Below are 25,743 nucleotides of genomic sequence, written 5' to 3'. Positions count from 1 at the left end.
AACTTAAGATGCAATAAAGATCTGATCACTCATTATTCCTACAATCGAACATTTAATGTGGCTTAAAGCCATTCCTATAATAAGTGGGTTTGTGATACAGGCATTGATAGAATATATTTTTTTCATATATTGTGTCAAGATGTGTGTACAATAGGGGTGTCACAAGATCACACAAGATTAAAACGTGACAAGAATTCTCATTCTAAAAAAAAGTGGCCACAAGACACTTTTTTTTGATAATCAATTATACATAATAAATCATAAATTACTGCTCACACAATGAATTAAAATAATCTTGGTCGTTTTGTCAGCTTCAATATATTGCCATGTGCATCCGTGTCTGTTTTCCTCATCTCCCACCTCCAAACAGGCAGGAAGAGGGTTCACTCTTGTGCCAAAGAACAACAGCATGGACGGAGTGAGCCCTTTTGTAAATCATACAGTCCCTTTGTATTAGTGGGTGGAGGCAGGGACAGTAGCATACATACATTATGGTATATTATACAAATGATGTCTTAAGGGAGCCCGATTGGTCCATTAACTTTTCATCAAGAACAATGCAATGTTAAGGATGAAAAATGACACTTTTAATGAGTCCTTCCATAAAAGTAACAATGAACATATAAGTTACAAAACAATAGTTTTTCAAAAGGAAAACAACATGATTAATTGGTGCTGCATGAGAAAGTGTTTATCAGTGGAAACTCAACATCCAGTGTTGAATAACCTGATTGGTTTTTTTTATATGAGCTATGACAACACAAACAGGCTGACTGAAGTATAAACATGTGCAGGTTAAACGTTAAACGTGTTGTTTTCCAAATGTCTACCTTTGGCAAACAGCTGTTCAGGAGTGGGAATGACTGTTTCTGTTACATAAGGCAGACTGATTACAGGAGCACCGCCTCACGCAATAATTATGAGTAGTTGTATAAAACACATGTTTTCTACCTAAAAAGATTCTGCTCAAAGGGAGCACTGAGATTGACAAAACCTGAAACATCTAAGGAGAAGCTTCAAAAACAAAGAGCATATTTTCTTGCATAAAAAACATCTACAAAAGGGCACACAATATAACAAAACATACTCACATTTAAGCCTGAGAGATGAGTTTTGAAAGTGTGATTCAATTTGCATGCATTCCCTCACAAATGGATTCTGGTGTAACATTAAAAACGTCACACACTAACAGATGTGTCCCATCGATTTGCTACAATTATAGTCCAACTGTATAGAGCTGAAAAATATGACAAGACGTCAGAAAGGTGACGCTAAAGTCTGGACACTTGTGGATCACAAAACACATGATACGAATACAAACTTTCAGGAGAAAGTAATCCTAAAATTACAAACAAAATACCATCAAGGTATCACCATTGTAACACAAAGGAAACACTATCATATAAATGTAAAAGAGTGTGTAATAAAAGGCAACACATGTTCCTCCATTTCCAAAGCTGAGGGTAGATGTGGACGGTGGTTGAAGGTGGAAAAAAAAAAAAGATTCCTGGTCCCTTGGCTCAGCCTCAAAGCTACTGTTGGCCACACCCCCAACACGGAATGTCATCTGACTTACGTAGGTGTCCTAGGCTTCAAAGCGCTTGGGACAGATCATGGGAGCTATGAGAGTGCACATGTATAAGAGGAGACACACCCAGGAGGAGGAGATCTTGATCCAGAAAACCGACCAGCTCCCGTCCAAGAGCTTCTCAATCCTGTGGTCGTCATAGCTGGAAAAGTGACAACAGGAATGAGACATTGAATGAAACAAGGCATCTCTGTGTGCAACATTACTTTAAAAAAAAAAGGAATATTAAGAACCTACAGCTTTTGTTGGTATAACGGAAGTTCAACAAAAGCGCTAAAGAAAAAAACTGGTCTCTAACATCGGACAAGAGGTCAAGACATTGTCATACATGACAAAATCTCATCAGACATCAGAAAATTTCATTCAGCCCTCTGTGACATCACAGAGGAGCAGTTTTACCACGCCTTTTGAAACTGAGCATTTTGAGCCATAACAAACTTCTTTCAGGGCCCAACTTCCTCATTATTTGAAACTTTGGCATCATTTAACACAAGAATACACATTCTAACAACATTTATAGGACAGTAAAATGGTATTTGAAACATTGCCGGCACAGCTAAAACTTTTATGATGATGGCAATGTGACTTTGGAACAGATAAAATACATAACTAGTATTTTACTATTCATTCATTTTCTACCGCTTATCCTCATGAGGGTCGCGGGGGTGGTGGAGCCTATCCCAGCTGTCTTTGCGCAAGACTTGACTGGTGGCCAGCCAATCACAGGGCACATATAGACAAACAAGCATTCACACTCACATTCATACCTATGGACAATTTGGATTCGCCAATTAACCTAGCAGGTTTTTGGAATGTGGGAGGAAACCGGAGTACCCGGAGAAAACCCACGCATGCACGGGGAGAACATGCAAACTCCACACAGAGATGGCTGAGGGTGGAATTGAACTCGGGTCTCCTAGCTGTAGCCTAGTATTTCCTAGTGTAGTGGCTGTACACACTAACAGCCACTTGAGGGCAATGTAAACCAAAGTTACAAGGAGAAATTATAGTATAGACTTTATATGTTGTGTACATGATGACTTACTGGAACCAGTTGGTTATGGTCATCATGACATAAAGGGAACCCAAGAAGAAGACAAAGTGGAAATATTTGTAGCTGTAGTTGGTGGCCTCTCTCTCATCATAAAGTACGTTCTGGCCAGCACCGGTCTTCTCTTCGTCATAGTCCTCTGCAAGTCGGATTGACAGAGAAGGAAAAAAAAAAAAACACAGATTGAGTTTACTCCATGTAAACAAAGGCACCAATGTTTGCTATTAATATATAAATAGTGTTATAGTTATAGATTTGTACCTTATTTGAAACCATATATCTGCAGTTTTCATATTATTGACATGGTATTATTCCAATTTTCATATAATTTACAAAATACAAATTTTTGTGATAGCAAAAAAAAAATATATGTGTACAACTGTATATGAAGGACTTTGAATTTGCACCAGTTTTACCAAAATCTGCATTTGTAATATTTGAAATCCCATTACCATGTTCAGGTTCTATCGTTGTAGAATATCATCAGATGGGGTTGACATTTTTTGAACATATGTGTTTCTAGTTTATGTTGTACAGTTTGTACTTTTCTCAAATGTTCCAATGTAGAGTGAGCTTGAGTTCGGACTGTTTTCCTCTAATACCCTGCAGGGGGCGGTATTAGCCCACAGCCATTTCTACACTTGACATGCCAACCACCTAGTAACAGTGACATCATCTGCGTTTGCTGACCAATACTTTCTTCCCATCCTGCATCAGCTTGATGAATAACAATGAGCACAGGCGCGCTGTGTGCACACGACTGCTGGGAACATATTTATAAGCTCAACAGGCTGCAGAGACAAGATGAGTGGGAGGAAATGAAAAGATGAAAGTGTGAATGTAAAAAACAAACAAACAAAGAATTGTGACATTTCTACCTGTGTCATCGCCAAAGCAGAAGCAGCAGCGGGCTCTCTGTGGAATAAGGATAAACAGTTTAAACCTATGTGGACTAAAATATTTCAAACACATTGACAAAACCTCAATTCAGTTTTATCAATGAAACTAATTGAATTTTTGCCTTTTGTTAATTCAATTAACGAATGTTGTCAAAACACGGACACAAGTAATGTCTGCGTGTTTACCTCGGTCTCTGGCTCACTGTTCCTGCACACACGGAGCGCTGCAGAGCTTCGCTTGGTGGTGGAGGTCAGACTAGACAGGGCAGGCAACACAGTGTTATTTTCCTTTTCGTTTTCAGATCATGCGCTGTTACTAGAATATAAATGACCACAGCGACAGTTTGTGTGCGTGTTTTACCAGGCGTAAAGGATGCAGCAGAATAGGATAATGCCTCCAAGAGTTGTGACAATCTTTTTGTCACTTTCCTTCCCAGAGTTGAAGGGAAAGACACACACGGTTGTGTTCATGCCATCCTTTTCCACCACTGTAAGGACAAAAGCACCAGTGGCTTTTAGTCTTCAGATCAACATATGCACACGTCATATATCCAGTGCCCTAATTTTTCCCATGACTGTAAATTAGTAATTCTCAACTGGTGGGTCATGGCCCACTTTCAGGCGGTTGTGGGGTCTATGCCAAAAACAAAAAATAGCGTAATGACCCAATGTCTGCGAATGCACTTCGCTATAATGTGCCACGTTTGTGGTTGACTTGGTCAAGCTTGAGCAGAATGATGTATGAGAAATGTCAACGCAATCGACTCGGATTTTTATGAAAACTCATTTTTATGACACCGGTGAAGGTAAAATTAGATGTTGATGCTCACTTTCTTTTGGTTTGCTGGAGAACGCCGAGAAGGTAAGGTACATGACATACACACTGATGAGTCCGGGCTGGAGCAGACCAGATTTAGGCTGGACTAAGGGGACAAAAAGGTGAAGATAGTGAGATTCAAAACAGCAATAACTTTCTCTACACATCATTTACCATGCAGGAGACCACATTTTTATTTGCATTAACACGAGTGACAATCCTCACGTTTCTGTATGAAGGGGGAGATGGCAAGCAGAGAGACGACGAGGCAGAGGCTGGCGTTGATGCCCAGGAAGATCTTGTTGAGGAGACAGGCCTCGGGGTGGGTGTAGAAGAGACCCATGAAGACCACAGCTCCCACCGCAACACTGAACAGCACAAGAGTGACCAAGGCCAGCGCTGCATACCACATGCGATTATACTTCACTCCTGAGCTCCTGTGTAAGCAAAAGTACATGCAGAGAGGGGGAAAAGAAAACAGAGGATAAAAACAACATGAACGTAGGTAAAACAAAACTAAAATGTGAAAGAAATCAGAAAACCAACTGGGTCCTAGAGAAATCAATCAAAGACAGAGACAAGGTCTGGTGAGTTATTCCAGTGAATTTGCACAGTGGCGAGCTGCTGCCAAGCTTCCCTCTACATAAACAGCTATAAGACTCTTGCTTGCCAAACTTATTTCTTCAAGTCAATCCACAGAATGAGTATGCCCCACCCTCTGGGTTGCTCACAAGCAACATTTGTGTTGACAGAGCATTGTCTGCTCCAAAAGGCAACCCAGACCGACTGCTGCTCTCACCAGTTTGTGTTCCATCTGTGGGCAAACTCCACCAGCAGCATGAGCTGGATCAGCAGGAAGAAGAAGCCGCCAGTCGCTCCAACATAACGCCACACTGAACAAGACAAGGAAATCATGATTTTACTCATTTATGAGAATACCCATGGTTTCTTATAGGTTATTTAAAATGTTGCCATTCGGGACCCAATTTATGTTTGCACACAGCATCTACTAAATACTATATACTGTGTACAGTATACTAACAAAATACAATACAGCATACGAGGGATGGCATAGTAATTCACTGGGTGATTAAGTAGAGGTAACAATATAGTCACTTCCCGAGACGAAATGATTGAGTCGAGATGAGATTTTAAGATTATTTGTAAGAAAACACAATAAAAATATATGACTGGGCAGAAAGACTGTTTAATTTAACAGAGTCACAGTTGACAGAAAATAATTGAGAAACACAGCTGAATAAAAATATATGTGATGTTACACATATCAGTATCGGTTGATATCAGAATAAGAAATTGTGAGTCTGACAATATCGGCATATCAGTGATCGGAAAAAAAGCCAATATCGGACATCATTACTCAAAACCCTTCTCTAGCAAATGTCGTCTGAGGTTATTGAACAGTACTCAGCATCGGTAACAACCTTCATTTGGGCTGAAGATCATCCCATGTCTTGACAGGCCGCTAATTAGATCCTCTGGCACAGGGCCGTTGACATTTTTTTGGATCTACCACTTGATTACCACAAGAGGGGACAGAGCCTCTTTTTTTGTGGCTGCACACATAAAAAAAAACCTGAAAACCTACTTCTTTTTACTCTGATTCAACAAAGACTGAACAAGCACATTGTTTTTTATTCTGTATATTTATTTTTTTATTCTATTTTAGCTCAACTGGCTGTTGATGTGCGGTTATTTTATTTTCTCATTGTCTATGTAACTTGTGCAGCGCTTTGGTCAACGCTGGTTTTAAAATGTGCTCTATACTGTAAATCAAGTTTGACTTGACTTGATTTTGTTGTTACCATTACCCTCAGAATCTTTTAAGAAGTTTAAAATTACAATCCTAGAAGCAACGGCGCTTTGTGAGAGGACTTGCTTAAGTAACTCAACATCTGACTTTGCCATCAAGAGATCATTACTGTGTGAATACCAGAAAGAAAATTACATTGAATCCATATTTTTGCCAATATTTTGGCTTTTAAAGGCTGTGGTCTTAAACGATGGATCAGCCGATGAACAGCCTATTTCACTTTTGTGTGTTTGCATTCACTTTTGCTGTTTGCAATGAATTTCTTCTCAAATTTATTTTTGCTCTCACTCTCATTAAAACTATAATCAGTAGTGTGTGTGTGAGTGTTTGTGTGAATATATCACATTACAATAAGTTAATATTCAAACTTATGGATGACTACCAGACTTATAAGACAGTTTATTAAGGTGGCCTTTGTCAAAATGAATATCTTATCATCTTTACCTTCAAGAAAAGTTGCCTCCTGTGGAATGAAAAAGCCTGCAGCACAGCAGGCCCCAAGCACAATGAATTTCGGCAACCAGAACCTGTGAAGCAAAGCAATAATCATGGATATACAGTGTACAGTTTACACGGGTGTACTCACTGAGATACTGTATCTGTATGGTTTCTAATTTTGGGGGGTTTTATCCAGGAGTCAACTTCACAGTGTCTACCCCTGTTTATTCAATTTGCCATTACTGTTATGATGATGCTTTTTGCACAGATGCCTACCATTGGTTAAATGTAAAATCTAAACTAAAAAGTTTAACTTTAATGTGGGCAGAGGTATTTTTACAAATATATCTTTTTAAATGTCAACCTGGGCCGTCTTCTCACCCATTATGTATGGCCGCCCTCCAGCCAGTGCTATTGTTGACGCCTATGGTGAAGATGCAGAAGATGAAGAAGAAACAGGCCATTCCGAAGCACATCTTGTAGACGGCAGAGTAACCAACCAAGGTCTTGCAGTTCTTCCCTGCATTCATCTTCTCGCACAACTCAGTGTAGAAGGGGATCTAAGTGGCAACATGAATACAAAGCCAAAATGGATTAGCTCAGTGCTGTAGTGAACCAGATTGAAAAGCCCCAGCTAGCCACCCACCTCCTACTACTCATGTTTGTCCAAGCCTGAGTGAAAAGGTCCAATAGTGTCTAATCTGAGCGTCACGCCTCTGAAGGGGCAAAAAGAGTGAACAAGTGGGAACAACAAGCCTTCTTTCACGCAAAGCATTTTAGGGGACCAATCCGCGTCAAATATAACATTAACAGTCTTTTATCTACAAGTTGAGGGGACAGGACCCCACAGAATATTTTAGTTCAACCTCCTTGAAATACCAAAAATAATACATTCTGACCTAGAAGAAGGCCTTATGAAGTTTCTTGTGGCCTCCAACTGCTCAATGTCAACAGACAAGATGCCTTTCAAATTTTATAGCCAAAGAATGAGAAATTCTGTGTAGTAGCAGTGTCAGTTCAACGCAAAAGGTAAAAAGCTTTGTCTAATGTTGAGGAGGGCATTAGCATGTCCATCAGAAAGGGAAGGAGTTGTCTATTTCAAACCGCTGTAAATCTCTGAGCCCTCATTCGTACAATGGTTGCTCTCTGTGCAGGGGACTTCCCGCTGAGTGACACTGAGAGAGTATGTGGGTGTGTGTGTAGAGCCCAGTCAGCAAGCACTGCCTGGAGATAACATAAAGCATATTTTGTCTGGATGGATTTTTTACAAGACGCACAGTGCAGCATTATTTAAATATGGCTAACTGCAAACACTGGCAGACGAGAAAAACACAATTGACTATTCTGTTTGATTATAGCAGTGCATGTAGACTCAGAGATTGGGATATTCCTTTCCAAGTATCCCATTGTTTGTCATTGAATTGTCATTCAGAAAGATTCCATTCGGAAAGACGAAAAACTCCTCATGTAAACGTGGCTAGTGTACAGGCTAGTTTACATTATACATGTAAATATTGTATACCCTTTCAACTGTGACCCTGGTGACGACAAGCGGTACAGAAAATGGATGGCTAGATGGTGGTTTTTCAAGTGACTGCATTATTTGTATTTTCCCAATATTGCTGTGTGTCACTTACATTCTGTTTCATTTCCTCCTCTACCGTGGGGGACATCATGATGACACAGACAATGGTGACCAGCAGGAAATAGAGGGTGTACATGAATCGGGTCCCGGTGGACTGTCTGATTTTTGGGCAGCAGTTACAGCAGCATGAACACGCCGCTGAGCCACAGCAGCAGGCCAGCTAGAAAGTGGAGGGAAGAAGAGAAGATGGGAAAAGCATTAAGACCATGACAGCTTCAGAAGTTAGCACACTCTTTTAAGTCATCTATAGTTGGGCAACCAGGATGAAGTGCTTGTTCTGTTATCGGGACCTGAAGTAATGCAACCTGCTGCAATAACTGCCGAGAACCAAAAGTACAGAATAAGGAGATGACAAATAATAATAATAAAAAACAGGCCTGCTTGCTGCCCTCTTTTTCTTTTTCTTTCACCAGACAATTTCCTGGACACTTGCTGGTGTCTATTCCACAACCTTCTACTGTACAAGTGCGGGGGCTGCAGTAACTCCAATTATAGAACTTCCTCTTTCCCCAAATCGAACGGTGTGGTTCTAGCCGGAACCACTCCTTAAGCCTGAGGGCTTTCACACACGTTTTTCCATTACACTTCCTTCACATACTTTGCAGCCATTAGCGTAGAGGGTATGAAACATCATACGGAATGCATTATACACAAATGACTAGAGCCAACCTACATAGTACATTACATGGTAAATAAACCAATGCATGCTACTGTACCGTTAAAACCTAAACGATAAATATGTCAACATAGCAGGGGCTATGTAACAGGAAATAGTGAAAACTAATTCAAAATCTTTACTTTGTACTGGACAGGCTACAGGCCGACTGGTGAAAAGATGCATTGTCAGAACCAAACATGAAGTCCATCATGGTACTTCATACCTTTGTGTCTCCTTGTAATTCATCAAGACAATATCAAAAGATATTCAATCAAAGATTGTAGTTTATTCTTGCAGGATGTATTCAGTATCCCTGGCAGTGAATTTGAATTTTATATTTTACCGTACAGTATTGGTTCTAGTTCTAGTCATACATATAGAGTATGGAGGATGTACTGCTGCTAATATTCACACAGTGTATAACACTTGCTTGTTAGAAGAGCACGTAACTGCTCTCTATTAACTGTTCAAGACAAGGTGCCTTCCATCTCTAAAACAAATCTCTCCAATGGCATTCCCATGTATATGGACTCTGAGAAAATTCACATGACCCTGCACCTGTCTTTTTGTCTTGATAAAGTTTGTATATCTATGTACTTTAACTGTTTTGCTCTCCAGCGGGACAATTGTATCAGACTGCTGCTAGATGTGTACCTTCTACATAACTACTAAAAATTGTGACAAATGACAGTTTAATTTTAAAACAAATTTTGTCTTTCCATCAGTGCTGAGAGAAAGTTCTCATAACAGCATTAATCTTGGGCATTTGTAAAAGTGTGTGCAGTAAGCCAGTGTGTCTACTATGGCATGTGTGTAAGCCAGTGTGCAAAATGGTCGGCTGTGCGATGATGTCTCGTTTTAACGGCCAATGTAGATGCAACTGTTTTCTCTTGAGATGAGGAGAAAGAAAAGGTATTATTATATTTTCTAAAAGCATCCATGATCAACTCCAACTGGTATTTTTTGTCTCAGCAAGCACAATGATTATGACCTACATCTTAAACATGGTCATTTTGTTGTCTTGTGGCCACAGTAATAGCACCTTTAACAGGTGTGGCTCGAGCCACAACGTTGGCTAGTCCTGTGAAAGTTCTCGGCTCCATCCCAGGCTCCTCCCGAGTATGTGTCAACATCTACTTGAGCTCCTGTGGCCTCCATTTTCCAACACATTGCTAAACAGGATAAGTGGCTTTGCACCCATGTCCTACTCAAAGGGTGATTAATTAACCATTACAGAATGAAATTAACCAGGAAAAAACAGAGCAATTTCAAAAGAGAGGGTGTTTGGATTTCATTAGTCGAGGAGGTGTTTCACACAGCCAGGGGGGGCAATGGCAAACTGCACAGAAGGGTAGGCCAAGAAAGGGTGTCTAAAGAAATTCCCATAGAAGCCAATACAAAAAGGAGTATCTATGGTAACCAACCCTGTCCTTACCCACTTCACGGCCCCTCTTCAACTGCCTGCCCTGTGAACATTCGGCAGGTGGTCAGTGTGTCTGTAACATATGTCCCAAATTCAGCACCCACAGCACCCCACACTCACTTCATGTTGCTCTGGTCCTCTCACAAAAAGATCCTCATCGTCCGTCAAAATAACTTTTTTTATCAGAGTTCTGGCGCTTGCAACTTTTTGTGCAACTGCATTAAAAAAAAATACCTCAGATACAGAAATATGCAGTGCTCTTGAACGCCTCACCAGCACATAGCACACTGTGCTTATTACAGGAAAACAGGAGACTGATAAAACTTCATAGCTGTGTGTGCGTTCTATCAACAAACCATGCACACATAATAAAGATGCTTAATGGAATAGTTCTGATTTTTTTATATGAAGTTGTATGGCATCCCCATTAGCACTGTCGTGCATCAATTGTGACTTTCTGCCCAATTCATCCTGTGAGCAGAGTTCCGGTCAGTTTTTGTGGAGGAAATTAGTTCTGGCTAGTTGCTGGGGTCTCATTAGTTAAGTGTTTTGATTCTGAAAACAATATGCGTTCAAAAGAGGAATAAGTTTGCACCACAAAATCGTTGCTCACAAAAAGTTAGACCTCTCAATCAATAGGTGTTATTTTCTCTCTGTTCGTATCACTACACGCTGCTCGCTTGTCCATTGCTGTGTTGGTGTTCCACTGAGTTGACATGCGTGGATGAAGACCACTGGTATGTTGATGTTTGATAAAATATTCTAACTACGTTTATAGGTCAGAAAAGTGGAAAAAGCATAATGGGGCCCCTTTAAAATGTAGACAAATCCCAAGTCCCACATCCATGTCTGTACTGCAGAGCATTTACGGTAATTGCCAACAATTACCATCCCTCTTCCCTCTTTATTTCCAACTAGCTTCCTATCTCAAAGCCAGCATGAATGGAAAATATCACTTGGTCACAATTACAGGAAGAGTTGCCGAAATCAAACACTGAAAAAGGAAACAGAAAAACACAAAGCTAAACACACAACTACTTCTGCAGCTCAATCTGGTCTTTCTAAAAAATAGGTTGCTGTCCATCGCATGAAGAAAGAAAAGGGAGGAGGCACATACATTATGATGTGTTGCTTACACTCTAAGGAGTACAGCAATGAATGCAGTTTTTTTCCATCTTCATACATTATTTATTAAAAGGTTCAATTGAAACTTGGGAAGATGCTTTTAGACTGTTACGTCATTCACAGTTAGCAATTTTCAGAGACGATAGGTCCATATTGCCAAAGTTTTGGGGAATTTTTGCTGAACTTTCAAGACCCACAAAATATTGAGTTTTAGGACTACATAAACATTAAAACTATGTAAAGAAACTTTAGAGTTCTTTCATCAAAAAAAAAATGTTTCTAGCCTTTTTGGGTGTTTATAAATCAGCAGTAGAACATAGGGTTAGGATTTTGACAAAAAAAAAAAAAACAGAAAATGAGCTTTTCCTACAAAGAAGCAAATTCAACCAGAACGGTGACTGAAATCCGTATTTGCCGTTTTAGTGACACCTCAAAAATCTGAACAGCTGTTTACTTCTATAAAACAACAAAAACAACACAGGAAAAAAAGATTAAGGACAAAATATTCACACGTTTAGAAAAAAACACAATACATAACACAAAATAATCAGCTATCAGCTGCATGGCGGCCGAGTGGTTAGCGCCATTGGCTTCGTCGACATTTATACATACATATCGTGATACATGTTAAGATCCATATCGTCCAACCCTACTTCATATCTAAACTGTTGCTGCCGATCGGAGGAAAATAGAACAGTTTCCCCCTTCTGTGACAAAAATACATTGCCTACAACTTGGAAATTCACACACAAGATGCATACAATCTGTAGCTCCTGTGAAAAAAAAAAACAAAAGTTTGCAGGCAACGTAACTTTTTGAAAAGACGTTTATAGACGTCCTTGTCAGTGAAAGCGATGACGATACATAGCAGAATAGTGCTGATTATGGTGAATCTGGACAGAGAGCAACAGTTCAGACAAAACTCTCGACACACCCGGGTGTCTCATATTACAAAGGCCCAGTGTAGGGAACATGTTTGCAGGGAAGGAAGAGTAAGGAACGACCTCAAAGACAATAAAAGGACCTCCCTCCCACAGTAAGAGCTACCCCGAGGGTTGTCTTACACCGAGACTGATGGCTCCATTATTGTCTCTATAGCTAGGCAGCTGTGTACACACAGCAAAAATGTATCCTTGCTCTGTTTTCTATATACACCGAGTCTTTGCTTCTGACTTGGCAAATACCGCCCATAGCTGCAAGTTCAGATGACAGGTGGAAACAAGGTTCACAAAGGAGGACCCAAATGAAACACAATACAGTGAGAGCTTAGAAGTGAAATAGTCTGTTCCAGATAACTGATTCCAGAGTTGTTGCCATCATCAAACCTTTATTGACTGTAAAGGGCAGGGATTTCACACTCGGGGGTGGGGGGATTGGACAAAACTCAAAGCCTACTTTAGGTTGCGGGCCGACCTGGACATTACCCCTCACCCACTCACCCCAGAGGAGTAGTTTACACCAGTTTATGCCAACTCAATGCAATTTTTATTTATTCCCAACAGTTTCGGAGGAGCGAGCATGGAAGTGAGGGAAGCTTTGCTGTCCCTCACAAGCAGAAAAGACAATCTTGGCTGGTGTGAGTTTGTTCTCTGTGCAACTGATAATACTTGTCTTGGTGATCCTCACAAGATTTCCCTGACAGATCAGCATATACCAATGGATTAAATGCATATTTTCAGGTTATTTATGATGAGTGCTATTGACCAGGGTTGCCATTAGACAATTTCAAAGGCCAATGGCAAACAGGTAATGTCCATTAAACAACACACAAATATTGTTTGGAGGGGATGACATAATTAGTATAGTGACAACAATAGACACTTGAAAAAGTTATAAGAAAAAGTACCCAACATGCCACTGTAGTAAAAAGTCACAGCTTTCTACTACAGTTGCAGGGCTCTACGTTAAAAACAAAAATTACTTGCCCATGGGGAATCCTTAAGGTGAGAACTACTTGCCCGAACTTGCCCCATGTAAAATGAAAAGACTGCCATAATGATATCATATATCAATATATGCTGATAATTCATCAGATAATAGTACTGATGCATTGTATTTGGAGGAATGTCTGAAAATGTGTGGAGATGTATGTTAACATGGCAAGCCATGCAACCTTACACATGGTAGTCGTAGTAAGCAGTGATATTTATAAGTTGTGCACCACAATGAAACATTTGACACATTTGTGTACTAGTAAAGTGTTTTTAATCCAGAAAAAATGCTCAATGGTCAAACAATAATTTGTGAAGCAAAGGTGAGAAAAATACACAGAGAAATGAAACCGCTAGGTTTTGTAGCTTGTGCAAAATCAGCACTTGGTATTGGATCTAATGGGTGGTGTTTCATTGTGACCACTTCAAATTGTCACAGCAAAGTGATTCACTCACCTTTGCCATCATTTGATTTGCTGCCGCTAATAAAATACTTGTTTAGGAGGCACTGTCATCACTTTTTGCTGTTTTCCTTCAGAAGTTGTTGAAGAATTAGACGATGTTGGCATGGACGCCATGATAGACGTTTTCCTAGTAAAACGATCGCTGATTGGTTGATCGTGAACAAGAACGGGTGTGGGTAAAACGCGGATTGTGGATTACGGACCGCGGTCTAAATAAACGATTCTGATTGGTCCATTTCAAGATTTGCAAGGATTGGTTTGCAAATTATCATCGGAATTACGCAGTCCGTGTTTTACCAACACCCAACAAGAACCGCTTTAAAAAAAACTCTTGGCAGTACGGCATGCTAAAGTGCACTTGCCCGATGGGAATATTAATGATTGGATTTACTTGCCCGAATTTTGTTTTAACTTGCCCCGGGCCATCGGTACATCGTTATTGTCGAGCCCTGAGTTGCATAGGTTCTAGTTAGCTGCGGCCATTGAAATTATTGAATGGAGTCTGGTCTACTTAGTCTGTAGCAAGATGAAACCTTTTACTTTTTAAATGCTCTCGTAAGCCAAAGGCCAATCCTTAACATCTGTGAGGCTTCAATTCAGAAAAATGCCATCATGCCAACATTGTCACTTTTTTTTCTCAAAGGATAAGCTGGCACATGAAATAACCCTCAATTCTCCTTATACGACGTCTCGACTCATATGATCACCATCAAGGAATGAGGAGACTATGGTGCAACTGTTAACTTGAGGTGATAATTTTACAAGTTAAGTGATTTTTACAGCACATCAAGGCAGGCTTTGTGGATCCTATGTCACACTTGCAGTACAGCAACTGTGCTTACACTTGCCAGCAATTTAATCATTACAACAAAGCAAAATATCCTCAAATGTTTTTGAGCCTGCAACCTGTGTATCACAGAATATTTTTTGTGCTAGTCAATATGCTGAATCCAGGGCATAAGATCTGTTGTAAATAATGCAGAGTGAATGTAAGAGTCTTGCATCCTTTTATATTCTTCAAACCCATATATCGTGCCAGAGTGTCTTGTGGCATAGCTGTGCAGCTTACATGCTTCCACATGGTTTCAGTCCAGTCACACACTCATAGCCAATGCTCACAGCCCTTTGAACAAAACTCAACAATGGGCTAAAAGCCTACTCCCTGCCTCACTGCAACATGGCGTACATCTCCTATCCCACTGAGAAGTTATGAGCCTCTTGCTCCCACACCATGGCCACTCTTTTCTCCAAACCAAACAGCGCCCACTTCTTAATTTCCATGTCCATGCCAAAAACAAAATGAACAGACCACACACACCAATTGAGGATCGAGTAAACATCTAAGGGGCATACATATTCAGACTAAGACAAGTTAATTACACGCTTGTGTAGTGATACATCAAGACAGTTACAAATAACTGACCTCGCTGTTTGCTCCTTCCCCCTTTTCTCATAATCCCGTCAGTTTTCCACATTTCCAACACAGAGGCCAACAGGAAACAGGAGAGAGCTTCCCCTTAAGTGAGAGATGTGCTAGGGTAATTAAATTCCTGAGCAGATCAACTCAGCAGTGACCCTGTAGTCCGAAACAACTTTAGATGAGGAAAATGTTGCTCAGCCTTGTGGAGGGTAAAAACACCCTGTTAATGTCATAACATTACATATACAGTAAAGTCTTGTTATATCGATATCGGTTATAACGAATTACTGCTTATTACGATACTATTTTCATTTCCCAGCAAATTTCTAGTCTTTTATGATATAATTAGTTCTGTTAGTACGATACCCGGTTATTATGATAACCCAGTTACTACGATGCCATTTTCATCTCCCGCCAGCCAATTTGGTCTGCTTATATCGATACAAAAGCAGCTTAAATCAATCTTTGCTTAAGGATTTCAATACCAAAAAAGAACACGGCGAACGGCTGCTTCCAGTCAACTTTATTTTTCACACTTCCACCACCAGAGCGCAGCACACACACCGATTCCCGCACTTCCTGGTTCACAGGTCATGCTCAACCCGCCCCACATAGCTGGCCAAACACATGCCTGCAACAGAAGAACCAACTGACATAGCATACACACCTATTCCAACGAAGACACAAGCGTACAAATACATGTATTTAATTGTGTTGTATTCAGATATCTTTTTATCGCTTGCAATAATCACTGTTTTTCATATGTACATGCTGGCGTTCGTGGTTTCTCTCGTGTGTATAGATTCTATACACACGAGAGAAACTGTTGCAGGCATGTGTTTGGCCAGCTATGTGGGGCGGGTTGAGCATGACCTGTGAACCAGGAAGTGCGGGAATCGGTGTGTGTGCTGTGCTCTGGTGGTGGAAGTGTGAAAAATAAAGTTGACTGGAAGCAGCTGTTCGCCGTGTTCTTTTTTGGTATTGAAATCCTTAAGCAAAGATTGATTTAAGCTGCTCGACATTGTTCTATACTATAGAACAATGTCGAGTGCATTATTGCCCACTTTTAATGCAGTTCGGCGCAGGATCGGATATATCGACAGTCCGGTTATATCGATATTTTTTCCGACTCCCGACAATATCGATATAACGAGACTTTACTGTAGTTCCATAAATTCACTTCTTCAAATTCTGTGGTTTGCCCCAACATATTTGATAAGAAGCCTATACAAAGAGGACAAATTTGTGAAAATACATGTTTCTGGGAAAAATAAATGCTTTGGCTTGGCTTCAAAGAAGAGCCTGCTGGAAGGACAACAGCAGTTAACGTGGCATCTTATGGAGCAGAATTGAATCTCTCTGAACAAAGCCTTTGTACCCATTAAATGGGACCTATTTTGCTCATCAAATCAGTGAAAGCTACAAAGTACTTGGAGTAACAAAGGCAAAATCTACATCAAGCTAAATGGGAGGACCAGCAGAGGCAAGAGTGCTTGTTGTCCAAGATATTAACTATTTGGATAAATATTAAAAAACGTATTACCATGACAACAAGGAAAATGGACGATACAACTCAAGAAGAAAAGAATGATGTACTTGAAAGGATTACATCCGGTGATAGTTAACATCACTACCACGTTGCAAGGTCCTGCTATAGAAGAAGTACTATAACTACATTCAATGACACTTACAACAACTGTAAATGGAAACCTTTCGCTATCCAGACCACAAACCATTGGATTGGAGAATAGTGTAGATTCGGACAACAAAAATAACGGGAAAAAAGCTTTTTGTTTGTTCATTCATTCATCTTCTACTGCTTTTCCTCATAAGGGTTGCGGGGGTGCTGGAGCCTATCCCAGCTGTCTTCGGGCGAGAGGCGGGGTACACCCTGGACTGGTCGCCAGCCAATCACAGGGCACATATAGGCTTTTTGTTTGTTTTTTTCATTTTTGTTTACAAACACACATTTTTTATTGTATAGAAAAATACACGAAGATACATGATACAAATGTATCAGCAATTGAAACGGAGAGGGGGTGGGATTAATTAAGGTTTGCTTCTTCTTACATCCGACCTGTGATAACCACTTTACTGTGCAGCCCTAATAAATACAACACACCAATAAAAAGAAAAATCACGAATAAAGATGGTACACCACATCATAGGTGGGAAGGTTGACAACAAATATACGTAGAACATATTATTAACATAAAAAATAATTCCACCCATATCATAATAAAGACATAATACTTAAAATGGCTTAAAACAATACAAAAAACTGCCACGTGATATGTCCACCATGTTTACACAAGTCTGTTACAGAAATTACAGACTGGAAACTGGAATTAGCTCATACACTGTCATGACAGGCGGGGGAAAAAACAGCTGGAAAAGTTGAAACTTGAGCCATTATAATAGAGGGAGTGTGAACTACATTAAATTGACTTTACAGCAGATAGCAATTGTTTTATTATTGTGAAACATCTGTCTATGCGTCGTGCGACGACATGTTATTAATAGCATTTTATGCTATGTCTAGCTAGCTCCCTTGCTTTGTCTTCCTCTGTGTTGTCATTAAACCCCCTCGACAATGGCAGGGGGGTGGATATTAAGTATTTTATTATGCTCAATAATAACGGTAAGTGACTATTTTACCATTTGAAAAAAGCAAAACCGTCGTGGATGAATATGTGAACATCAAGCGGAAAAAGCGACGCTCTAGCCAGAGGAGTGCTTTATTTTTAAACACACACGCAACAAAAAAGGACAATATACAATATAGCATGCTACTCACCTGCGAGATACAGCATGGGGTACACATCGCGTTGTGGACACAACCAATACAACCAGCTTCAGATGAGGAAGACGAGATCGCCGCTTGTTTCGTGGAGACGCATGAAGAAGACGCCGACAAGCGCGATAGACTGGGTGGTTTTCCCTCCTCCTCCTCATCCGCGATAACCCGGAGCTCCCCCCTCCTATACTCGCCACTGTATCTCCTCCCTCTATCCTTTTCTTCCTACTCAAGTCTATGCAGTTGTTTATTTCTAATCCACACAAATGTGTACTTGTGAGGGGGATTTACAGGATGATAAAGCTGCTGCTGGTTGCCAGATCTGTCGTCTGACCTCATGACTGAACGCTAAACAAATAAACACAATGTTGCCACCCACTGACCATTGCAGAGTCACTGTGCCTCTGGTTTTGTGAACATTTATAAAAAGGCATGAATCTCACTTTTTTTGGAAATCAGGAAAAAATATGCTCGTTGATTAGTATTGACATCATTAAAGGGGACCTATTCCACTAATTTTTCAACCCTTTTAGTAAGAGCCCCCTTTCAGCAGCTATACGCGATAAACCACACAGAAAACCTGTTAAGATTTTCCAGAATCTGCACCTATTCCATCTGTATTTCCTTTGACTTCTGCTTCCTGTCAAAATGGTCTGTTAATTTATTGCACCCACACCCGCCCCCGGGCATCCCCACTCCACTGTAATTGGTCACATACCCAAAGTGCTTCCTAATTATGAACCATATAAGGAAGTCCACTCCTCTGTGACATCACAAATAGGCAGCTTTACCAAGCCTTTTGAGCCATCCCAAACTTCTTTTAGGGCCCACTTCCAAATCTGTAAACCTCATTATCTGAATCTTTGGCATCCTTTAACACGATAATATAACATTCTCACTACATTTATAGGTCTGAAAAGTGGAAAAAACATAATCGACCCTGACAGATGGATCAAATACGGCAACAGCAGCATGTGTCACTTCTGCTAATAGGCGCTGACAGACTGTACTATAGGGGCAGCAGGACGTCTTTGAAGGCAGCTAACAAAGAATATTAGATTACAGCCACATTAAAAAGAATTGACAAGATAAATCAAGAAAGACGTGGTCAAGCTGTATGTGCGTTGATGAAAAGAGAGACATAACACCCCCCGCATGCAAATACACAATGGACCACATGTCATGGGCTGATAATCTTACAGTACATATTTTATGCATAATCACTCCAGAAAGATTTTTTGTTTTTTAATACAAAACTCATCATACATACCAGAAGTGGGATCAAGTTTTGCAAGTCTAGAGTGAAGATGTGCAAGTCCAAGTAATCTCAAGTCAAGACGAGACAGGTTGATTACAGTCTGAAGTCATAGGCTTGAAACCTTACAAGTCATAAGCACTGTTTAGTGTCTCCAAAATAAAATGACATTTTAACAATGTAACAATCTATACATTTGACAAATACAGTAAATGCATTTTGAATAGTTCTGTTTGAATGGAGACACATTTTACACAACACATTCACTGAAACCCAATTATTTTCAAATCATCAGACTAAAGTCTGAGTAATTGATGTCAAAGTCCAAGTTGTAAGTATTTGATGATATTGTCAAGTCACATGACTCAAGTGCACACATCTGACACATACTCTATATGGACAAAAGTATTGAGGCACACTGTAACAGTTGGGTCAGATGGATGCCTCATTTTATCAATACATCATTATGTGCCAACAATTCAGCATGACTGACACTGACCCACTGGTTAAGTTTGGTGTGGAACCCCTTGATTGCCCCAAACATTGGTGGCATCAACTACAACATAAGTGACCTTTCACCTCATAGACGTGTCCATGGTTGCAGGGGCTGGATGTCCTAATAATATATCAAGAAATAGACGAGGCTTGCTTGTGTGGTCTTTGTCTTTTTCAGCCCCTTAAATTATCCACAATGGAGCAGGTTATTGCCATAGATCATTCAGGCAGGCATCACAACTGTGTCGAATGACCACAGGTGCTAATTTACATCTCCAGCTGGACTGAAGGACACAGCAGCACCTTTGCCGTGAAAGAGGACATCTGGTCCCATTTGGTTAGAACATCAGCTTCTTTTTCATGGAAGCTGAAAATTAAAAGACAAAATGTTAATAGGAAGAAAGCATTACAAAAATTAACAACAACAACTAACAACAGGCAGGCAGACTCGAGAAACATGTAATCTACACGTTGAAAGTCTATATGTGTCTTCAAATTCTCTCTGTAATATACTACAGCATCAACCATACCGAAGAGTCAACCCAAAGATTTTCCAAACCACAGGAAGGGACTGGAAAGCTTTGAACCTCCCACTAACACCAGAGTTCTACTTCAATCGAACATTCCCTGCCACAATCCACTAAGAGGCAGAAATGTGCCTCCTCTGTATAATGAATAGTGGAGCCAACACCCTTTAGAATTGCTACTTTGGATTTATTTGCTTGGTAGAAATAGAAGGGTCCACCAGGTTTTATGCTAAATGTGACCTGGGTGTGAGTAGAATGTTCTGGAACCCACAACTCTGATCAGAAATTAATACCTTTGGTGCAATTTTTTTAAAAGTCAAATCCACTGTTAGTGGGATGTGTTACGGGTATAAATATCATATAGGACTTTTGATTACTTGTCTCCAGGCCTTCCGTTTTCCTCTTGAGCCGAGCTGTATCCATCTCTCGCAGAGCTTCGGCAGAGCAGTTGGGTCGGGGGAGTTGGGCGCCAGGAGAAGGACCAGGTCGATTGCTGAAGTACCTCATCTTCAGAGCCTGAGATACGCATGTACACATGATAGCGTCACAATCAACACAAACAAATGATACTACAATTACACAAGTGGTGTTTAATGACACAAAGGCGCCTTCATCCACTGTCCACTGCTTATGTGTTCAGGGTCATTGATGATCTGGAGCCTATCCACACCTTTGGAGAATTTGGAGGCTCCAATTAAAATATATATTTTTTTTAATATGGGCACAATGTGGATCTGCTAAATTTAAAGTTTATTCCTTCAGCCGTGCCACACCCATCCATAAAATTGGTCAGAGTGGGCTGCCCCATCAGTGTGACCCAGTGTTTGTGATGGGAGTAAATTCACTCATCAATTTCCACCACAGATGGAGGAAACTATATAAATATAAAAATATATTTAATATAAAAAATCATTATATAAAATCAACACTTTGGGCAGAGAGTCATTTTTTTTAGCTATTCTGGTTACAGTACAAAGACATTCTCCCTCACATGTTTTCTCTCTTTTTTTATACTTAAACCCTGATTTTTATCAAGGTTTTTTCAGGCGTACAAAAATGTTGCATTATTTTTTTTTTCAAGATCACCTGTGTGGCTGTAGTCCTTGTGGAGGGGTTAAATGTAAAGAGCCCATGGAGCAACTCCAGCAAGTCATCTCCAGCTGCACTAAATATGTGCTCTAAAGGCGTCCCAGGAAATATTTTGAATGGCACATAGTCTGGTAGACTGCCCACTCCCTAAAAAACAAACAAGAATTATGATTTGTTTTTATTGAAATGAAACACATTGACATAACGTGGGTGCTAAGAAATGCTTACAGGCCATGAGTCTTCCGTGGGTGTCCCAAGAGCCTCAAAGATCTTGGTGAGCTGGTCAAGATCCGAGTCTCCAGCAAGAAACGGTGTCTAAGGTATAAGAAAAAATGACATGGAGATTAATTAAAACGGATACAATATTTTAGATGTTCTTTAAAAAGAAAATTGGGTACCCGCAGGAGCAATTCTGCCAGGATGCATCCCACTGCCCACATGTCAACACCCACTCCATACATCCTGGCGCCATACAGAAGCTCAGGGGAGCGGTACCACCTAGGAAGATATCATTTGATTAACTATTAATGAACAATAAGTAACTACCAGCCACTTCATTATTTATACTTCAAACAACTCTGAAAAGCTACCCATCCAACTTTACAAGAATTTTAATTGTGAATGTCAGAGAGACATACATTTTTTAAGAGTAATGTTTATTACTTTGATGGCCATTTATGGTTTAATAGTCATATAATAGTCATAATAATCACTGCATTATACTGAGAAGGCATTCTCAATCATTTTTACTATCTCTAATATTCTGCAAAAAAAAGGATTAGAATGAGTTTCGTTCATTAGAATAAATTCTGTCATTTGTGAACTTCCAGGTTTGCATTCCACAACACAGACCTGGTAACAACTTGATGAGTGTAGACTCTGTTAGGACTGCCAAATGCTTTGGCCAAACCGAAGTCAGCCAACTTCAACACTCCGTAACCGTCAAGCAAAAGATTATTGGGCTTCAAATCCTGCAGCACAAAAAATATTACTCAGTCCATAGATAAGATTACCTTAAATACAGCAGCATGTGAAGTGTTTGTGCTTTTTACCCTGTGTAAGACCCAGTGTTGATGCATGTACTCTAATCCCTGCAGAGTCATGAGGATGTAAGCTTTGATATTGGCTGGCGTCAGAACTAGGCTGGTGTCTTTGATGATCACCTTAAAAACAAGAGGAAAAGTGGCAAAAAATAGAGACAGGTTAGACCAGGGGTGGGCAAACTTTTTGACTCGTGGGCCGCATTGAGTTAACAAACTTGTGCAAGGGGCCATAACATATATTCATTCATTCATTCATTTTCTACCGCTTTTTCCTCACGAAAAGCCTATCCCAGCTGTCTTCGGGCAAGAGGCGGGGTACACCCTGGACTGGTCGCCAGCCAATCACAGGGCACATATAGACAAACAACCATTCACACTTACATTCATACATATGGACAATTTGGAGTCGCCAATTAACCTAGCATGTTTTTGGAATGTGGGAGGAAACCGGAGTACCCGGAGAAAACCCACGCGTGCACGGGAAGAACATGCAAACCCCCCCCCCCCTTGAATTATTTGTCAATTTTGCTTTTTTAACTGAATAGGACATCCGACTTGAAAGTCATGTTGCCAGTTGGTATGTTAAAAGTTTAAATACTTAAAAGCAACAGGCAGGCCGGATTTAAACACTTAGTGGGTCGCATGTGGCCCTTGGGCCGGAGTTTGCTCACTACTATTAGCGCAACCAAAAAAAGGCAACAGAAGCAAAACAGTGAGTTTAGTTTAACTTTTTTCTATTTTATCAATTCACTCGCTGTATTTTTAATTCATCTCCTCCCACAAATTCATGCTAGCATGCTATGCTAGGTTGATTTTCGTTTCAGTGCAGATCCAGTAGCTCTGAAGTTGGTAACCCATAACAAGATGGTGTTTGGAGCTGGTACGGGATCATGTCTACCAACACAAGGGGATGAAGTGCAACCGGAACGCTCGTTGTGTTGCAGTTACAGATTTGTTTGTTCGGATAAACGTTTCCACAATGAAAGCGCAATGTTCACCAGTCCAATTCATGGCAACTGGCGGGCCGGATTTAAACGCTTAGTGGGCCGCATGTGGCCCCCGGGCCGTAGTTTGCCCACCCCTGGGTTAGACCGATAGCTGTGACTCTATTTTAAATGCCTAAAAATAATCACTTCAAGCACTGAGATGATGACTATGATGAGCATGAAATGTCATACTTCTAACGGAATCAATTGACTGTTAGAGTTGAGCGTCTTTATATTTTAAGAGGTGTGCATCCATTGAGAGACTTGTATGCTAAAAACAGGTGAGGGGGCGCACCGGAAAGATTGGTTTCTGTTGGTCTCATTTGCAAAATTACGAACTGACTGATCAATTATAAATATTTGTTGCAGTGTTGCCAACTTTTTTAGCTGTGTTGCAAACTTGGTGTACCTTGCCTCTCACCCGAACAGCTGGAATAGGCTCCAGTACCTCCCTTGTGAGGATAAGCGGTCGAAAATGAATGAATGAATGAATGAAGTGATGGCCAATGTTACAAGCTAATAATACGGCCTCAAAGATTAGGAAGTGATTAGTCATTAGGAATTTCTGATAGGACAGCATGACGAAGGTAGAAAGGTAAAAGGAATTAAAGCACCTTAACTGCAGATTTAAATGATCGATGATTTTAAGAGACAAAAGAAAAGTGCTAAATCCTGAATCAAAGTGGACAGTGAGGTGGACAGCATTCATTCATTCATTCATGTTTTTAGAATGTGGGAGAAACCCGGAGAAAACCTGCGCATGCACGCGGAGAACATGCAAACTCCACACAGAGATGGCCGAGGGTGCGACTCAACCCGGTAATGCTCCTAGGTAAATCTCCAGTAAATCTCCTAGCTGTGATGTCTGCGCGCTTGACCGCGGTGTGTAATGTATTCAAAACAAGGTTTTACCTCCAAATCAGTTTCCATGAAATCAAACACCAGGCTGATGTTAGATTTATGTCCAAATGCATCTAGCAACTGAAACACAAAATAGAGAGGATTATAATAAAGTAGGCATCTTAACGTATATTCTTTACATCTTGTATTATAGAAACACAAATAAAACCTACCCCAATAATATTTGGATGATGCAGCTCCTGCAGCAATTTTATCTCTCGCAGTGCAGTCCTGTTGATACCTATTATGATAGGTAAGAAATAAATCTTTACATTCTACAAGCATAGACAGGGTGGATTATAGTGTACAAACTTACCATCTTTCGCCTCAGTTCTGTGGCCAACTTTAATCTAATGGAAAATAAGTCACATAAAATTATATAAACATTAAAACAGTCAGAAGATGCTGACAATGTGTTGACTGTAGTTAATGTACTTTACCTTTTTAATGGCAACTATCGTGTCTGTCTTTTTGTCTCTGGCTTTGTACACTGTAGCAAACTGGAGAACAGGACATCAATGCACAGCGGCGATATCCCAATAGTAACACGTAATAAAACATAGCAATAATATAAATAAAATACTTAAATAAGGGAATCCTTAGCATGGCGATAATGGCGGTGTGTACCAACCAGTGCACTTAGTACTCTACTGGCTACAGTAATTGTAGTCAGTAGCTTGTGTTCAGCTCAACTTCCTATGTGTAAATTGACTGTAAGCGGATAGGTTGAATGAAATACCAGATGAACAATTATAATACACCACTTCTACATAAGGCAGCACTATTGGTGGGCATAATTGAAAAGGTTCTGCCTAAAAAAAATATTGACCATCAGTGTTCCACAGCGTGCATCGCCGGGCTTTGTTGACATTAACAACCGGGTTGCTAGCATGCTGCTAATAGCTTTCGTCTTGCAGCCAACAAAAGCCAGAGCCCTGAAAAGAACAACTCCGCACCAATGATATCGCAGACGTTCAACACTGCTCACCTGACCCTCTCCGAGAAAATCCAGCTTCTCATATCTTTTGGCTCTGGACTTTACATCAAGTGCCATCGTTGATAACTGTCACCGGCGGCATGAATGTCAACTTCCGCTTTATTAAAGGTCCACGAATAGTTTTTCCGGGTCAAAATATGGTCTTATTGGATCAACACTGCCATCTCCTGGTTCGCCAAGGAAACACGTGGAAAAATTATCAACACAAGGAAAATTGCACTTTATCAAAAATTCATGCCCATCATCCACGATCCTTATTAAGACATGAAACAGAGGTATTTTCACAGTGAGTTATAAATATGTAACAACAGCTAAAAAAGAAACTGGTACTTTTATTAATGCACATCATGGGGCACACCAATGC

At 40.3% G+C, this 25,743-nt stretch overlaps 2 protein-coding genes across 2 annotated transcripts; both read right to left on the bottom strand.

Annotated features, from left to right (window-relative positions):
- Positions 1–62: 62 nt before the first annotated feature.
- Positions 63–18,662, bottom strand: serinc5 (serine incorporator 5). The gene is made up of 12 exons (XM_058071015.1): positions 18,088–18,662; positions 8,262–8,429; positions 7,006–7,184; positions 6,631–6,713; positions 5,155–5,248; positions 4,581–4,792; positions 4,369–4,461; positions 3,900–4,026; positions 3,725–3,794; positions 3,518–3,554; positions 2,634–2,778; positions 63–1,730 (listed from the first exon to the last, which is right to left on the bottom strand). Exons 1-12 carry the CDS (start codon positions 18,112–18,114, stop codon positions 1,586–1,588), a joined length of 1,380 nt encoding a protein of 459 aa, XP_057926998.1. The 5' UTR covers positions 18,115–18,662; the 3' UTR covers positions 63–1,585.
- A 533-nt stretch (positions 18,663–19,195) lies between these two features.
- cdk7 (cyclin-dependent kinase 7) lies at positions 19,196–25,488 on the bottom strand. Its single transcript, XM_058070485.1, has 12 exons — positions 25,371–25,488; positions 24,823–24,882; positions 24,699–24,732; positions 24,556–24,623; positions 24,395–24,463; positions 22,506–22,616; positions 22,306–22,424; positions 21,852–21,951; positions 21,682–21,768; positions 21,451–21,600; positions 20,742–20,880; positions 19,196–20,204 (listed from the first exon to the last, which is right to left on the bottom strand). Exons 1-12 carry the CDS (start codon positions 25,434–25,436, stop codon positions 20,176–20,178), a joined length of 1,032 nt encoding a protein of 343 aa, XP_057926468.1. The 5' UTR covers positions 25,437–25,488; the 3' UTR covers positions 19,196–20,175.
- Between the last annotated feature and the right edge of the window lie 255 nt (positions 25,489–25,743).

The sequence above is a fragment of the Doryrhamphus excisus genome, chromosome 4, assembly GCF_030265055.1.
Source record: "Doryrhamphus excisus isolate RoL2022-K1 chromosome 4, RoL_Dexc_1.0, whole genome shotgun sequence".
NCBI classification, from domain to species: Eukaryota; Metazoa; Chordata; class Actinopteri; order Syngnathiformes; family Syngnathidae; genus Doryrhamphus; species Doryrhamphus excisus.
The sequence above is the reverse complement of the archived record's forward strand: the minus strand, read 5'-3'. Positions and strand labels throughout refer to the sequence as shown.

Excerpts from the sequence above, each read along its gene's own strand:
- serinc5 (XM_058071015.1), bottom strand. The coding sequence starts at position 18,114 with ATGTGTACCCCATGCTGTATCTCGCAG. Across the intron at positions 7,185-8,261 it reads AGGAGGAAATGAAACAGAAT|ATCCCCTTCTACACTGAGTT; the intron begins GTAAGTGACACA and ends GTTGCCACTTAG. Across the intron at positions 1,731-2,633 it reads ACCATAACCAACTGGTTCCA|CTATGACGACCACAGGATTG; the intron begins GTAAGTCATCAT and ends TCACTTTTCCAG.
- cdk7 (XM_058070485.1), bottom strand. The coding sequence starts at position 25,436 with ATGGCACTTGATGTAAAGTCCAGAGCCAAAAGATATGAGAAGCTGGAT. Across the intron at positions 24,464-24,555 it reads ATCATCCAAATATTATTGGG|TTGCTAGATGCATTTGGACA; the intron begins GTAGGTTTTATT and ends TTTGTGTTTCAG. Across the intron at positions 20,881-21,450 it reads CAAGGACTACAGCCACACAG|GCTCTGAAGATGAGGTACTT; the intron begins GTGATCTTGAAA and ends TGCGTATCTCAG.